This window comes from Streptopelia decaocto (genome assembly GCF_964273445.1).
Source record: "Streptopelia decaocto genome assembly, chromosome: 5".
NCBI lineage: Eukaryota > Metazoa > Chordata > Aves > Columbiformes > Columbidae > Streptopelia > Streptopelia decaocto.
In genome coordinates this window covers 15,917,133-15,934,152 of record NC_138659.1, presented here as the reverse complement: position 1 = coordinate 15,934,152, position 17,020 = coordinate 15,917,133, and the positions used below count along the sequence as shown (strand labels likewise).

Below are 17,020 nucleotides of genomic sequence, written 5' to 3'. Positions count from 1 at the left end.
AATCGTCACAGTCTCCATTTACTATACATTACGAAGTCACATTTGATTCCTGTCAGAGAACTGTTGACTTCTGCATTAAATCAAAATGACAGATACTGTTAGTTTCCTTCTGCATCTATCCCCAAGCCTCAGCTAACTCAAGATGGTTTTTCCTTCTATGTAGTGAAATAAGTATTTTCCTGGTAACTATATTTCAGAACTGGAAAGGCTTTCATAAATGGAAAAAATGCACTGCATAATCCAGGAAACTATTGAAATGTACAGTATCAGAAACATATGGCTGTAGCAAATACCTATGCAGTGAGGGGCTGGGAATGAAAAAGAGAACAAGCTTATTAAAATTTTTCTCCTAAATGGATTTTGCTAGAAAATTAAAAAATACTTTAATTGAACATTACGAAAGTTTACATAGTTGATTAAAAAAATGCTGCAGATTACTGGGTTGGGGGGGGGGGGGAGTGGTAAAAAAGGTACAAAATAATCTCCGTGCTATCACGGAAGCTGGAACAGATGATTTTGCCTTTGTTCTTTAATGATTTACATCTTATATAGTAAAATGGTTCCATAACCAGAACCCTCAGTAGGCAAACTCAAAAAGAGAAAGCTAATTTATTTCTCAATTACTAAGGTTTTATTAATTAACCCCCCCCCCCCCAAATCCACCCAACCCCAAACAACCAGAAATTAAGTTAATTTTTTACAATAATTTTGAAAAGTAAGCCATATTCACACACAAACAGAAATAGATTAGCATAAAGTACAACAATGAGACTCCTTATTTCAACAGATCTTTACCAATTCCCTGTTTCAGTTTCCCTAAGAATTTGAGAAAGGGAACACAGTACCCAGTTGAGGGCCAGATCACTTTACTCAAGCCTCAATATCCCTGGCTTCTGCTGACAGAATCCATGAATTTGGGAGACAGTGGAAAGAGATACTAAATTTGTTTTGACCAATTTGTACCAGCAGGCAGATTTTTAGAAATATCAAAAAATCAGCTTTTTTACAGTAACAGAGGGATTGCTGTTGTAATAGAATTCAAGAAATATTTATCTTGAAGTAGTTCTGCCTCCTTTTAAGCTGGAAGACTGTCTTCATAAACACTCCCTCCCAAGGCAAAGTTATTTTGTTGTCTTGTTGCTGTGCTGTCATGTCTTAACATGCCCATATAGATATAAGGATGTTTTTAGAGCAGCTTGCAGATGCTGGAGGCTCTACTCACAACCCAAGTGGGCAGGGTTATTACAGACACAGCAAACATTTTAGACATCTGATTTTGAAATCCTTGCTGTCCAGTGTGCATGAGGATTCAGTGAAAATGTAAATATGCAGCTGTAGCTGCCAATTGAAATGCATGCTTCTCTTGGATTTTTCACAACATTTCAGTGATTAATATTTAAGATGATGAAAATATTCAAAGCCATTAGCCAAAACAAAGGAGAAACAATGAGCTGAAATTAACAGATTTCTCATGGAAGGAACTTAATATGAACAGCTGATTATCAAGCCACCAGGACAAAGTTATCTTTCTTGACTGATGTATGTGCAATGTTGGGACAATTCACACATACCTACAGCAGAATAATCAGAATTACATTCGTTTCCAGCATGTGAAGATCATTTATGTTTTTTAAAACATGAAAAGTTTTTCAAAGCTTTTTTCCTGTGCTCCAGAAATTCAAGTAGTCAAGTGTTTGAAATCTTACTCCCAGCAAGTACGTGTGTGACATGCTTTCAAAGGGCATCTCCTGGCAGACAATGTCCACATGTAGGCTAGCTGAGATGTCAGCAGATGTAGGCAAAGCCTTCATGGGGTAGTTCAGAGCGAGACTCACATTGCATCCTCATGTTTCTGGGGCCAGCAGAAACTTGACAGCCTAGAAAACCTGTGCTTTGCTTTTGCTTTGCAGGAAGGAGGAGCATTCCTTGCTTCTGAAAGGACTATTTCTGGCCAGTTCAGGAGCAACAACAGCTGGCTCTGCAGGGAGCCACATTCAGCCCTCATCATCTTGAGCAACATCTGAATGTATTGCCAAGGGGGGGTGTGGGTGTGAAGGGACTTCGCAGAAGAGGAGAACAAGGGCATCTACCCATGCTGCCACTACAATTAATTTTACTTATTTACCTGATAAAAAATCTTACAGAAATTGCACCTTTTCTGCTGAATGCAATTCCACTGAGACAGCTGGAAATTCAACTCTACCCTTTAGTAAAAATAAAATAAAATAAAAATAATAAAAAAATTTACAGGTCACTTGTATGTCTTTGAGTGTTGCCATATTTCTTTGACTGATTTGTGCACATTTTTTTCTCCATTCAGCAGTATTTAAACCCAAACAAACAATAGAATGAATCCCGAGATTACAGACAGGCAAGATTTTCCACTGGAGAAAGTGAAAAGCAATGACGTTTTTGTGATTTACACCAGTTGAATCTGGTCACAAGATACAGAAGCCATAAATGTTTTGGTAAGCCTAGGTGATTGCCAAACAAAACAAAAGTAGGATCAGGAGATGATTATTCAGCCATACAGAAGAACTAGATGAGTAATCATGGAGCTGTTTCATCCCACGGTGGCTGGGAGGACACTAACCTTCCACCCCATGGTTATGCAACAGCAAAGCTGCAGATAAATCCAGAGTATCAAGATCTTTGTTCATTAACACAGTGGAAATACCAGAACTGCACTCCCAGTTATTAAAATGCTCAGCTGGATACAGTTTCATAGAAATGTCTGCAGAATAGCACATCTTCTTACCTCTGCTCTGTGTTAAACAATGCAAAGATATGTTTGCTAGACATGAAGCTCTTTTCAACATCTCGCACTTTCAAGTTGTCCAAAGGAAGCATATACTTCTTCTCTTTTTCCTAGAAAAAAAAACAAAAACAAAACCCAACATATTAAAAGACCACTATGTGAGAAGCCTCAAAGAAGCCTGATCTCAGTGCTCTGTTTAGCTGGTAATGCCTTTCAGTACATTTATTATTGTAAGAGAATATCCAAAATGGAAACGTCTAATTATCATTCATAGACATACCTGCAACAGAAATGAAATCAATTCCAATTGTGTTTTTTCACTGACCCTTTTAAAACATTTCCTAATAAAAAAATTCCATCTCAAACACATAAGCATCTACATTTATTATTCTTCATTCCTCTGAATTCTAAAAAGAAAAGGGTCAGACAACTAAAACAAAAGTATCTAATCAATGCAGAACTCTTCTACCATGTCTGCATAGCAACTGGAGTAACCTGTGACATAAAATCTATTTCAAGCTAGAATTACTATTAATAATTATTTAGCAGTCGCATTTGATGACCTCAGGGATAGATTTTCATTCCTCCAGTGGAAAATGCAGAAATAATACAAATCCATCAAAATCATACCACCATTGTCGTTTTCTATATATCACATACAAACAAAACCAGGCTCTAACCAGCTTGTTTCTCCAAACAGCAGGAATGATCTACTCACTCTTGCTGTAGCCAACTGCTTTTGCATTTTCATCACAACTCTAATTTACAGTACAATTACTATACTTTCACCTTTTCTAGGTTTCTTGCTTCCCATCACTCCAAAATGAAGACTGGTAACACTCTCAAACTACTTTATGGTGTCAGAACAAAAAAAAAGCCCTAAGATTATTAGCTGCTCTTGCTGTGTTCAACCTCCTTGAATTCCTCGTACTGATGAATAAACCAGGGCAAACCTCTCCATGTTGCTTTGCAAATACACCTGATGCTATGCAGAAAAGATCCAAACACAAGAGAGGCAATACCTGCATCCTCATAACCCTGTTCTGTTTAGCACATCACAATAGAATTGCTGACAAGGGCACTAACACAGAACAGAGTTTAGCAGCTTTCAGGGGCCATTTAGGTATTTTAAGGCTGGCACCATCACCTTGGCAGCAATAGAATGGGGAGAGGATTTATGCCCTGGAATTTGTGCAGCAGATAGCAAATGGGGTTCTCATTAATTTGGCTATCCAATGACTCAAAGTCCATTAAATCACCAAAGGCAGAAAGCTTAAGATTCCTTCGCAGTCCCTTATCTGCCACCATGAAGCAAGACTGACCGACCACCCAGCCATCACCAGAACTAGCTGTAAAATCCAGCACCCATTGCACTTGCTGGAGGATTGTGAACTGGGACATTGCTTATGGTGGTTGCCTCAAGTAAGAAATATATATGTGACAGTAGTTTATTGTTTGCCATAAAACAAGGCAAAAGGGACAAACCGAACTAGGACTCATTTCTTGATACATATTTCCAGAAGAAATACACAAAAGTAACTTCCACTCCACAGAACTGGAAGAAGTCCTAGCTAGACAGAGATGTGTGTATTGTGAGGGCAGATGCAATTCAACTTGGCTAAGCTTCAGCAGATTGCAAAACTAAACTGGATGAGAATGTATCTAAGAGTGAAACTATAAAGTACAGTGATGTGTCCAACAATGGGTCACTTTCCTAGACAGCTTCATAACAGGCCTCAACAGAGGAAAAAGCATTTCTGCTGTCTTGTTGAACACAAAAGTTATCAAATCCAGTGTGGAAGTGTTTCATTGGAAGTATCTGATGGATTTTCAAACTGCCTCTAGCTCAGCCATCCTAGAAATTATTATCCACAAAAGATCATACATATGTATATTCTTCACCTTCTCATCTAACAACAATTCTGATGCAGGACTCTAGTTCTGTGCCAGTCTACAGCTATTTATCACAGTTCATATCTATATTCTGCTTCCAGAGAATATATACTCTCTGAAACTTGGGGGCTCTCCCTGAAGGGAGAATATACTGCCATCCATTCAGTAAGTATTACCACCAAGATAAATAAAACTAAACAAGTAAATTCACAATTTACCAATTTTAAAGCAAATAAACAATAGTAAATGAAGCTAAATAAAGAAATTCTATATGAGATATTTATGTATAAAAATTAGAAGCACACTGTCCTCTATTATTGATTTTTATTGATATGATCTGTTTTGATATTATAAATTCATACCCTACATACTTTTGGTAGCATTTAAAAGGTATATATGTGTTAGCTTTGCTGCCATGACTAAGTGACACGCACTTGAAAAATATCCTGGCATATAAATTCTGGAGAACACATAGTAAACTTTGTTTTAAAAGTAATTTTTTTTTTCAGTTGAAAGCTAGACTGCATGGTGATGTAAGACACTTTGTTTTCTCTTTCAAACATTTAAGACAGGTTATCTGAAAAAGAAATAAATCTTTTGGGCAGAAAAATCAATGTTATTTATTATATCACAACTAAGAAAAAAAACAATAAGACTCTTTCATTCTTTAAAACTTATCTTTCACTATTACAGAACATGCTTTTAATGATTTACTATTCAATTACCTTAAATTTAGAAGTTTCTGATGAAGTGTTTGTTCTGACAGACACCACTTACTTACAGATCAAGCAAACAGTAATGAGTAAAGACAGAAACTCATGAAAAAACTATACCAAGAATCTGATTGTCTAAACAAAATTTCCACAAGCAGGAAAGTTTTATAAATGTTTGATGCCAAACTGTGAGAAAGTGTTTCTTCTGTAGCCACCAGGAAAAAGGAAATGCCTACTGAAGGCTAAGAAGTGGTTGGTATTTATTTACACGGCCTCCTACCCACATGCTGAGACAGAGCAGTTTCCGAGAAAGGCAAATCATAGGGTGCCTATGATTGAAGCTAACAGAGACGGTATGTCACATTTGAGAGATCAGACCTAAATACTGCTTAATTCCAGGAGAAAGGTATTCCTGTGACATTAAAGTGTGGCAACAAAATGCATAGCAACCTTTTTTTTGTTTTGTTTTTTTGTTTGTTTTGGTTTGGTTTTTTTTAAACAAAGAGAAAAAAATATACATAAATGGAGCATGAGCTAATTCGACAGCAGATGAGCCCAACATCATTTCAGCCTCAGCGCAATTAATATTATGTTATGGTGAGGCAAAAAAAGCTCCAGCCAGGACTATCTGTGCATGTTTCCCACCCCGAGAGGCCCACAGCACAAGAAAGAGGGAATGTACGAAGCCTGGGAGGAATGGGGCTAGGCACACTTCTACGAGTGACAACATGCACATAACTGCGGGTCCAGTTTGTCCCCCTCAGCATTTGTTCTTTTTTATTTATAGATTTTTATTTTTATAATGGGGCAGAGAACTGAAGCGTGACATGAGGGGAAAAATCAGCACATGCTGATCTCATGTAGAGACTTTGCCTCTCTTTTTCCTACACGGAGCAAAGGAGAAGACGGAAAGAGTGGGAGCTAGCATGGCCCATTCCTGCTTCTGTGACATGGAGAAAAACAACCCATAATGCATCTTAGAAAAACAAACCAATCTGCTAGCCTGGGGAGGTCTTCCCACCCCTGAGACGATGTTTCACCACTCCTGGGCATAAGTAGCACTCACAACCTTAATGGAGTAATTCTGTTCTCTGACAGGCAAGTACGCTGCCAGGAACTGACAGTATGATGTAAATATGCCATATTACAACTGCCCCTTCTACAGTGTTTAAATGTACTAAAAATAAATACTGCTGAAGTCCAAAATGGCACAAGGGATGCAAAAAATACAACGGCAGCTCCCCCTGACTAGCTAGGTCTCAGTCAGCACTTCCAAGCTAATGAACTTCATTTGCAGCCAGGGGCAGAAATCATTCTCTGCTGTTGGGACGCTATAGGCTCCATCAGAACAACAGCAGAAGAAATCTTAGACACAATGTCAGCTAACTGGATTATAAGGGGAACATAATTCCTTTGCTTCAAATAAAAGAGATTGCTAAATTACTTCATCTTCTTCCAGATATCAAAGACAATTCTCATTTTTATTTGTCACTTCAGGATGGCTATTGCAGAACAGCAGCATGCAGAGCAAACTCCACTCCTCATTTTGTATCCCAAGGAATAGAAGCAAAATTCATGCAGAACAATTTAAATATATGATGCTCAGACACTGAAAAGCAGATCTGAGCCTGACCATTGACCTAATGGCACTTTCAGTTATGTCACAGGGAACTGAGATGGTTTGCTCACCACTTTGTAATGCTTTTTACACCACCAATTTCCAACAGGCACTTCATGACACCAACTAAACCCTCTCAATGCCAACTGTGGGGACCACAAGACCACAGAAATCAAGCTCCCAACTGGAAGTGCAGGCTACGCTGGGAAGTTAGAACAAAGGCTGGTTTACAGCAGGATTCATTCTGTGCATCACTTGTGCTGAAAGTACAACTCTCAAGAGTAATTACTGCACACTGATAGCAAACATAGGTATCTATGAAACACCTCTACCATTAGGTTCAGGTATGAACAAGTATTAGGCATTAATGAGGCAAAAGAGCGATCTACTTTAAAATCATATACTGAGGAAGGACAGCTTTGAATTAAAGCTCGAGAACAGCAGATAACAAGGCTGACACTGCTGCCTCTGAACCAGATTTCCAGACCAGCACTGTACTACTCTCTGTAGTTGTTTCCATGTCAGTAACTCAGGCCTGATACTTACCTGACTCACAGGCACTGTACGAGACCTTTTTTTTAAAATTTTGTGAGCAGCTAGTGATGGTTGTGTGTGACAAAGGTATCCTGCAATCAGGGTGCTAAAATGTGTAGGTGGAACACCAAAGCCAAGCAGCTACTTGGCAAAGCAGTTTAGCAGCAGAGGCAGAAAATAATACCAAAATGAAGATGTTCTACAGTACTACACTCTTACAGATGGCTGGATTCCTACCCCCATTTTACAGAGAGGAGCTGGCACAAACCTGTGAACCCGCTGAGCCAGAGCAATCCATGTTAAAGGAAGAAGAAGAAAAAAATAAGAAGCATAAGGAAATGCTGGTGGTGGGCTGAAATTATGTCTGTTTACTCCTGAAAAGGAAAGGCTCAGATGTGTTTACACCTAGGAGCTGCTCTCACTGCCAGTGCAGAATAGCCTACTCTAGGGCATCTGATGACAATGCAAACTATTAAGATGCCTCACAGCAACTTTAATAGTATTTAAATTGATATCGAAGAGTTAAACATATTCTAACTTTAAATATATCCAAGAGCATTTTACTGTGTTTCTACTTCAGTTTAATATTCTCTTGCAGTTTAGAAAGCCACACATCAGCTTCACAATGGTCTCTGCTTTACCACACTTGGCTTTAAAGCACACTCTGAAAAATGAAGCATGAGATACTTTTCTAGTACTGCAAACTTTTCAAGAAAAACAAGGAAAGTTATTTTATTACAGACAACTTAGCAATATGAGATTCAGGCCTGAACATGCTCCTGGGTACAGCTGTATAAAACATAATTCTAAACTGTCTACAAAATGAAGAAGGAGCTGCTTTAACAGAAAAACAATGCGTACATAAACATGCTAACATTTTAATGAAAAGTATAGCAAAAGAATACTTAATAAATTGCAGATGACAAGGCCATATTTCTTCTACCTCTGCATCTCTCCCTCCAGTCTTTTACTATCAACTCCTACATGGTTTTAGATGTTGATGATAAAGCATTGAAGCCAAGCACTTTCCAAGAGTTTCTTTTCTTTGACCAGTGAAACCAGATTCAAACCTCCATAGACTCTGGTTCTTCACTAAAGGCAGTCACACGGGCATCAAGAAGCACTCTCGTACGTTCAAGTGATTCCCTACATGCTCAAGGGAAAGTTTTCAGACAAAAACTTTAGCCAGAAAATAAAAACCAGTTTGATCATCTCACTCCCTGGGACCCCTCCACGATGCACCACCATTCCCCTTCCTGCTTGGCTCGCACCATGTAGCTGTGCTACACCACGACAGATGGCACATTACCTAGAGAGCAGTTTTATTACACGTATCTATATTGACAAGAATAATCCAGTATTACATATTAGAGAACTGTCACTGTATAGGCCTATTTATATAATTAAATATTGACAATGACACAGAAGAACCATTATGCAATGTCTAAAAGAAACAATTCTAATAAAATGCTAGAGAATTAAATCTGACCTCCAAATTGAAAATCTCAATACAAAATGGTGACAACAGCTGAGGGTGATAAGGCAGAAGACAGGCGCACACAGCAAAGACCACAAATACCAAATCTTGTATCCCCTCAGCGTTACAAGATTTTACCTTCTGCCATGACAGAGAAAATGAGTTCCTTATACAAATCAAAGCCAGAAATACCAGTCCTGATAATGCCAAACCTGAAACTGCAGCTCGAAAAGGGAGATCTGACAACAGAATCAAACTATTTCAGGTTTGAGCTAGTAACTTTCTACATTTTACATTTGTAATCTCTTTTCCAAGCAATTATAAGCATTCACAACACTTTTTTTTTTTAATTTTAAGGCAATCTTTCCTAAACTTTTCTTTACACATCTGCTTGTTTTTCCCAATCTTTTGGTACCTTTCCCCACAACACATTGTTAAAAAAAAATCAGGGGCGTTAGTTTAGTCTTGTCTTTCATTTTACAGTGTTACTCATTTCCCACAGTGTTTTTCTCTCATAAGAACAAGTATTATATTTGTTTCTGCACTTTCCTTCTGCCCAAACTTCTTTAGGAATAGAGCCACACGACTTCACAACTCCATATTTGAAATACTTCATCCTTTTAAGAAATGGTCACTGTTACCTTTCTTGAAAGGAGTTTACTATCCTGCTACATTTCAAGACTTCACAGAAGGATGTCAATATAGGATCTCCCCACATCATGGTACCCAGATAAACAACTTTCCCGTCATTCTCCAATAATGACGGGTGGCTGAGCAAGCATCCCATTGTATTGGTACAGACCCCGGATGGATGGATGGATGGATCAAAAACAAACCCCACACCCACACCAGAGTTATTTCACCAGTACTCCATGTCTCTTAACATTATCAATGCATCCAACAGAAGGGTAATAGTTTCTGGAATACAGAATAAATACAACATGATTTAAGATTACCCCTCTCCAAAAGAGGTGTTTATTTGCACAGGTGGAAGGGCTGGTATTTCACTGGTTTGTGCTGTGGGGATGAGCTGTCAGTAAAAGGATCAATCTGAGAAAGACTCTGATGAAGAGGAAATCTCTGTTTAGTTCCTATTAGTTAAGGATCTTGAAAGGTCATTTTGAATTTGGGAAATCTTGTCTGGGAAAGAAGCCAGCAATTCCTCTGAACTGAAGTGGTGCTGGCATTTAAAACTGAGAGAAAGCCCCAACTGATGAACCAGTTGACAGTCTGGAAAAATTCTGCTGGATGCTTCTAGTGGCTGCTCTGAAGGTAGGGGGGGACCAAAAAAAAGTATCCTTTGACCTTTTTTTCCCTTGTAATGTGAAGCCTCCTTATGACAGCTTGTTTTTCTCTACTGGTGCTTAAGTTTTTATTTTTCACTCTTCACCTACTGCAGATCAGCCAAAAATCACATTGGTTTGTGGGAGCAATAGTGCAGATGAAGGGCTTCGGTGCAACATGTCTGTGCTGGCAGAGGGTGCAGAGTGACAGTGACTGGGGATCTGACTTTTCAGGTTGGTGCAGATTTCCATCCATACGGTTTACAATTTTGCTTTTTACATATATATGTGTGTGTGCATCTCCCCCCCCACCCCCATTGACAGTGGGATTCTCTTTTATTTTTTTAAAAGGAAAAACATTAACTCCTGAGACCTATTCACTTTGAATAGGAGTGCAGCCCAGATTTCAGTCCTAAGGAGGTGACGGTCTGGGTGGATGAACCTCTCCAGTTCTAATGACCTCTTACATTAGGAATGCTTAGTTAAGATTGAAAGAAAACCCTTAAGTTTAACTGTATTTTCAGCTTCCTGGACTCCCTTAACTTGCACATTTATAAGCCTCCCAAAATTGCCTGGTAGGTATATGAAGATGACACACCTTTGCTACAGTTCCCTTTCTTTTCTGCTGGAAATCTATTTCTTAAAATGCTTCTAGCTTTTGAATGCGTTTCCGTTTCTATAAAATGAATCCTAGAAAATATGAAACTCAGGAAGCCACCAGATATTTTTCTTTCAGTACGAACTGAAGTATCTGGAAAAAGATTGTATTTCTAGATGATATGTGTGCACGTGTGTGCACGTGTGTGCGTGAAAGAAGAAATTCCTTGTTACTAAAATCAAAATGATAAATATGTAATTACATAATTATGTAAAAAAAAGTTAAGCAGGATTTTCCTGAGGCGGCACATCTGTCTCTGCAAGACTCCCAAAGATCCACAGAATACACACACACAAATGAGCTCATGGCATTTCTGCTGCCCTACTTGCTTGTTATCATTAAAAGCTTTCAGACAGCAATCAGTTTCACTGTGGTGGAGATTACTGCAAAATGCATTAAGAAGTTCACGCCTGTGGCAATGGTCACTGAAAATATTTTGGAAAGCATCCCAGAAGTATAAGACTTTTTCCAGACATCCGAGAGATACTCTGCTATGACAGAGCTGCTGGTGTCAAGATTTCTCCCCCACCACCCCTCCTTTATTTTTTTTTTGTGGCAGCATTTATTAAAAGGTACCATTTCAGCTTTTTTGCCCTTTTTTTTTGTTTTTAAGCAAGCCAAGATACTCGGATCATGGAAAACCTTAACTTCTGAGACAACTGTCTGAAGATATCTCATTCCTTGCTCTACATAATATGTATTAATATACTCCGGCTTCTTCATTTCATCAAGGAAAAACTGTTGAATTATAACAAAAGAGTGAGAAAACCACTTGCTTATTCTATTGTAGAAAGACCTCTGTTTTTTTGTAAAATAAGTAGCCCTGGAGATGTTCCTATACTAAATAAACAAAGAAAATTGAAGTCACCATAATGATCAAGCCCTGTTTCTACTTGATATCAAGAACATTACCTTCAAATGCTAAGTGACATATGTCATCACATCTTCAAGGGAGTGGGTTTTGAAACGAGCCTCAGAATTTGACAAAAGATGTCCTAAAATAATTACGGTGATGTGCACGAAAACCTGCAACCCTCTGCCCTTAGAAATTAATAGCTACTAGATTGAAGCCTCCTTAGAGACACATCCATCAGGATGATTGTTTCCATTAAACTGTCCCAGACTGGCAGACTCCTGAAGCTCACAGCCAAAGCTGTTCCTCAAACTGACCTCAAGTTGTCTCTAGACTGTAACCCTCTCAAGACAGAAGTTGCTTCTCAAAATACATCATCTGCCCCAGCAGGTACTTGAATGCGCGTGGGGATTGTAGACTTTACCACAGCAAACCCTGAACAATAACTGAACTTGGAAAAAGGAACCTGACAAACGTGGACATAGGAAGGTGGGAAAAAAAAAAGGTTAGGAGAACATCCAAGACATCAAGAAACTATTAGCTTTAAGAACAATCAAGAGCTAGAGGACAGCAGCAAAAGACGCATCATTAAAGCACTCTTTAAAGCTACTGTCATTGAAAAAAGTGACTGCAAGGTGCCAGGGCAGTGTTAGTCTACTACTGACTCCTACCGCTAGGTGTATGTTTGGAGGGAAGTGCATGTAGGAGAGCTGCCAAACAGGTTAGTGTTCATTCTGCAGATCAGATCGTTCCTGATAATGCTATGTTGTTTTTTCACATGCGAATGCCTGTACCATGAAGGACATTGGACATGTTGCTAGCTATTTTGATTGTGCCGTTCAGCTGTGCATTTGCGTCAGTGTACAGAAAACAGAGGTTCTGTTCCAGCATCGACCTAAGGGACAAGTACATCAAGCTTACAGCACACCTTAACAACACACAGCCAGTATGGAGGGACAAATTCTACTGCCTTGGCCTCATGCTCCCTTTAAATACCATAGCAGATGGTGAACTCAGATGACAGCAGGAGGTACCACAGCCTGGGGAAGCTCAGAGCAACACCTCTGGAAGGGAAGAGACATCCTCAAACAGAAATAACCACAGCAGTTCAAGTGTCATCACTGCCCTTCAGTGTGATGGCAGAACTTGATTCATTTTTTGAGATATCACCTATGTCAGTTCCATACATTCCCACCTTCGTGTCCTTGCTGACTCTGAGCAACAGGACAATACCCACACACCAAAGTCTTGGAGACTGTCAAAGACGTGGTGCGGAAGGACAGATCTCCTGCAGGCCAAGGGCAGACAATGCTCATGTCCAGCAACAGATTACCCAACGCTATGTTTTGCAGTCTGCTAGAGCGGAGCGTGCAGCTAAGGAACAGGCTAGTGAAACACTCTGCTAGCAAAAACTTAGAGCAAATCTTCAGTCACGTGGTATTAGTTTCACTACATCAGAGGCAGAGGCTTCTGCTAAGAGACAGATCATGCAGTGCCGCCACCGAGACCTCGGAACAAAGCAGGACTGCCACTGTGCCAAGAGAGGGGCAGTCGAGGGAAGTGGGGTGCTGAAGGCAGGAGACCACATCTGGGATGCTTCTGGCTGCCAGATTTATTTCCACCAAAGCAGCCACAAAGGCTGAGTCTGCCAGAGACTCCATCATCATTGTTGTGAGCAATGAGCACAAAAAGCAGGCAATGAGAGTATCTCTCAAAAGTATCAGCACTTGAGATAAGGAGGCATTTCCCTTGCTTCTGCATGGTGGATGAGCTCTTCAGCAAATGTCAGATTAAGAATCTTGGAGTTATGTTATTTTGTGATAGCAAAATCCCTACTAATCCTTATTAATAATTTTAAAATATTTTTAATTGTTTTTCTACTTTTCTCTCTATCTTCTCTACCTTGTCTTTTCTTGCTATGACATTTTAAAATGTTATTTCTCCTCTGTGTAAAATAACATCATATTTAAGAATTCCCATTCTCACCTGGATTCCTGCAATCAAGTATTATTCTGATTCATACCTTACACCCACTTTTATTCCACGCTGTTTGCTTAGGGAGGAAAATAGAAATTGAATATACCATTGTGTAGACCAGAAGTTGTGTTAAGATGACAAACACCTGCATTCACTTAATCACCTCTGTTAAGATATTGTCAGTTGGACTCCCCAAGAACACAATTAGGGAAGGAGCTCTTTCCTAAGAAAAAAAAAAGAAAAAGATCAAAATAGCTGTAAGAACACAACTATCTTCATCATGGTCTAAAAATCTGCAGCATGCAGCTTGGACAGCTATTGGTGAAGTGGTATTATGAAAATAAGATTTTAAAGAGTCAATAAACAATATGTCAGTTCTAGCTCTGGAAGAGTTGTCTATACATGCTTAACCTCAGCTGTTTCAAAGAACCTATGAAAGGTATAAAGTCTGAGAAAGTCTCCAGGAGTTTCAGAACTATAACCGATGACAATGCAAGAGGTAATGACATTGTTGCAAACACAGAAAAGACCAAAAAAAAGGCATATTGAAATCTCAAAATTGAAACGTGCCTGCAAAAACATTGAATTTTTATAGTATACAGTTCTACTACAGATGAGAAAGATAACACCTATGCTTCTCTGGAAGTGAAAAACTAGGAAATGTAGCACTTCCTCACGAATATACGTCTTCATTAATGCTGACTCGAAATACTGTAGACTACCAATACACTGGCCTTAAACTTGCAGGACACTGTTGTATTTGTGAAGGATCACTTCAAAGTACGTACACTAATTCTACATAACATTGACATACGGCACTGAATTCCCAGACAGTCAGTCAAAGTTCTGGGCAGGAAACCAAATTCCATGATATTTTTTTCTTTCTTAAAACACTATGTCAAAATGCTCCTATTACTCCTTACTTGCGCTTTGAAAGATATACTCCATTACTCCTTAATGTCATTAGCTTTCACAGATACTGCAACCAGCAAGGAACTGCTGCTGGAAAAAATGTATTACAACTGTTTTCTAACACTGACATATTGGGATTGCTTCTACATGAAAACAGCACAATGACAACAAAAATCCAAGTAAAAAGAAGATAACTAACTTAAAAATACAGGCACAAACTCACATTTCAGTAAAGACTCTATATTACTGACACATAGTATCAAGTACTAAATCTCCCAAGTTTATCATTTTCCACATATAAATTAATTCTAGCATTGATCAAAAAACCTGAATTCATACAACTACGCCTTACTGGTGTAAACCATTCATAAATCTCATTAGTAGTAAATGAGCCAATTTCATTCACAGTCGTTCCTAATATCAACAGATATAATCTTTTCACATATTCCAAAGTAATAAGGAACAATTTAGACAAACATTTTTTCCACTCATTTTGTTATCAAGAGACTCAAACATACAAATCAGGAAGGACAGCTTATTGCAAAGTTCTCCATGCAACAAAATTTCTGAAATACAATGCAAAACAAAGAAAACATTTCAGCTACTTCCCCTTCTGCCCTCCAAAAGCCTCAAAAATATTGAAATATTAATTAAAAATATTACAAGTCTGCCTAAAAGAAATTCAAATACCGTATTCAGCAATTCTTCTGTAATCCATTTTTTTACATTTACATTACCCAAACTGAAAGTATATCTTAATTATTTTCTCAATTGATTCATTTTGCTGAAATAACATTCTGTTCTCCTTTGAGAATATTCTCAAGGTTATGAAAACTAGATTTTCTAACAGTTTAGATTTGTTTTAAATGTCTAATAATATATTACACTGAAATAGTTTGAAATAATGAGGGTTTTATACTAGCACATTACCAAACTATATAATTACTAGTAATTCCCAGAAAAAAAAATACATGGCAAAAGACAAGGCTAAATGCATGTATATTTGAATAAAATACATTACAGGACTATTGCCATTACTCAAAAAAACCCACCAACCACCCAACCCTACCAAACCCAAATATTATAAGCTTGGAAAATGTACAGTTAAAAGACATTCACATTCCTTAATGGAAACAGAATACCTCAAATACATTTCAGTCTGCCCTGAAACTGCACTTTAGAAACGGGGAGAGGGAAAACCTAATTCAGACAGGGGAAAAATACCCTTTAGTCTAAGAAAACAAAGCTAAGATTTAAAAAATCAAATTCATTTGGCAGCTGCACAGACCCTTTACAGGTGAACCCCAATTCCTTTGGCATTTCTTGCACTCACTTCCAGTTTCCCATTCACCTGGTATCTCCTGCTGAGGACATTTGGTGTAAGAAGTGTTTTTAAAGACAGGAACTACTGAAACGCAAAGGCTTTGGCCACAGATTGCATGAGGACAGAGACCACTACTTCTAAGGACCTTTCGCAGAATAGGTCACCATTAAAGGGACTGAAACGGTATGTTGCAGTCTTCGAAAAGAGACACTATCTCCCTTCTTCAAGGTAAGTGAAGATGCGAACACAGCAGCGTCCAACATTTTAAGCAAGCATAAACAAAACCCCAGACCCTTTCAGAACACTAGGACACAAAATCATCTCAAAGAGAAGCACATCATGGAGTTTTTCTTATGCTCACTGAAAAGGAGGAAAATCTTATACATAACAACATGTGTATGCCCCTTAATCTAAAATAATTACCATTGGATTCTAAATTCTCTGAGCTTAAACACCACAGAAAAAAAGCTCTTAATTATTCAGTATTAGAATCATTTAGCACAAAAATTGACTGATGTCAGGTGCTGAGTTTCATAAGAACACACTTCTAATTAATTTGAATTAGGCTGCAAGTTCTCAACTTACTCTGCAGCCTGAGAAAATCCTCACTGCCCTCACACACAACCACAGCATTGCTTAAAAAGAAAAAACCAACCAAACAAAACCTGTTAATTACAGAATCACAACACTTGTTCCCTATACATATTCTAAAGGGGAGGTGAGGGTGTGGGGAAGAATAAGCTCTTGAGGAGAACTTTAAAGCAGAGTATCTCAAAGATTAAAATGAGAATGCAGAAAGACCTACCAATATGTGTAACACACAGTGACCTGGACAAGAGGCTGCAGAGGTGGGAGCAAGGTTAAGAAAGTGTTATGGAATAAACTGCTGCACAGGTATCTAAAATGTCTGTGGATTGACTTACTAACGGCACACACAAACCAGAGAAGCTATAATGTTTCAATACAGAACCAAAATTATTACTTAATTGAGACCCAGTGGGATAATTCACATAATCTGGA

The 17,020-nt window shown here is 38.5% G+C and overlaps 1 protein-coding gene across 4 annotated transcripts in view; it reads right to left on the bottom strand.

The window, feature by feature from the left end:
* Positions 1-17,020, bottom strand: part of DNM3 (dynamin 3) — a gene marked incomplete at both ends in the record, with an annotated part of 177,816 nt that overhangs the window by 64,502 nt on the left and 96,294 nt on the right. For all 4 annotated transcript variants that reach the window (XM_082052197.1, XM_082052195.1, XM_082052194.1 and 1 more), the window contains one exon: positions 2,759-2,868. In XM_082052197.1, the coding sequence (XP_081908323.1) occupies positions 2,759-2,868 (110 nt within the window). The remainder of the gene's footprint in view (positions 1-2,758; positions 2,869-17,020) is intronic.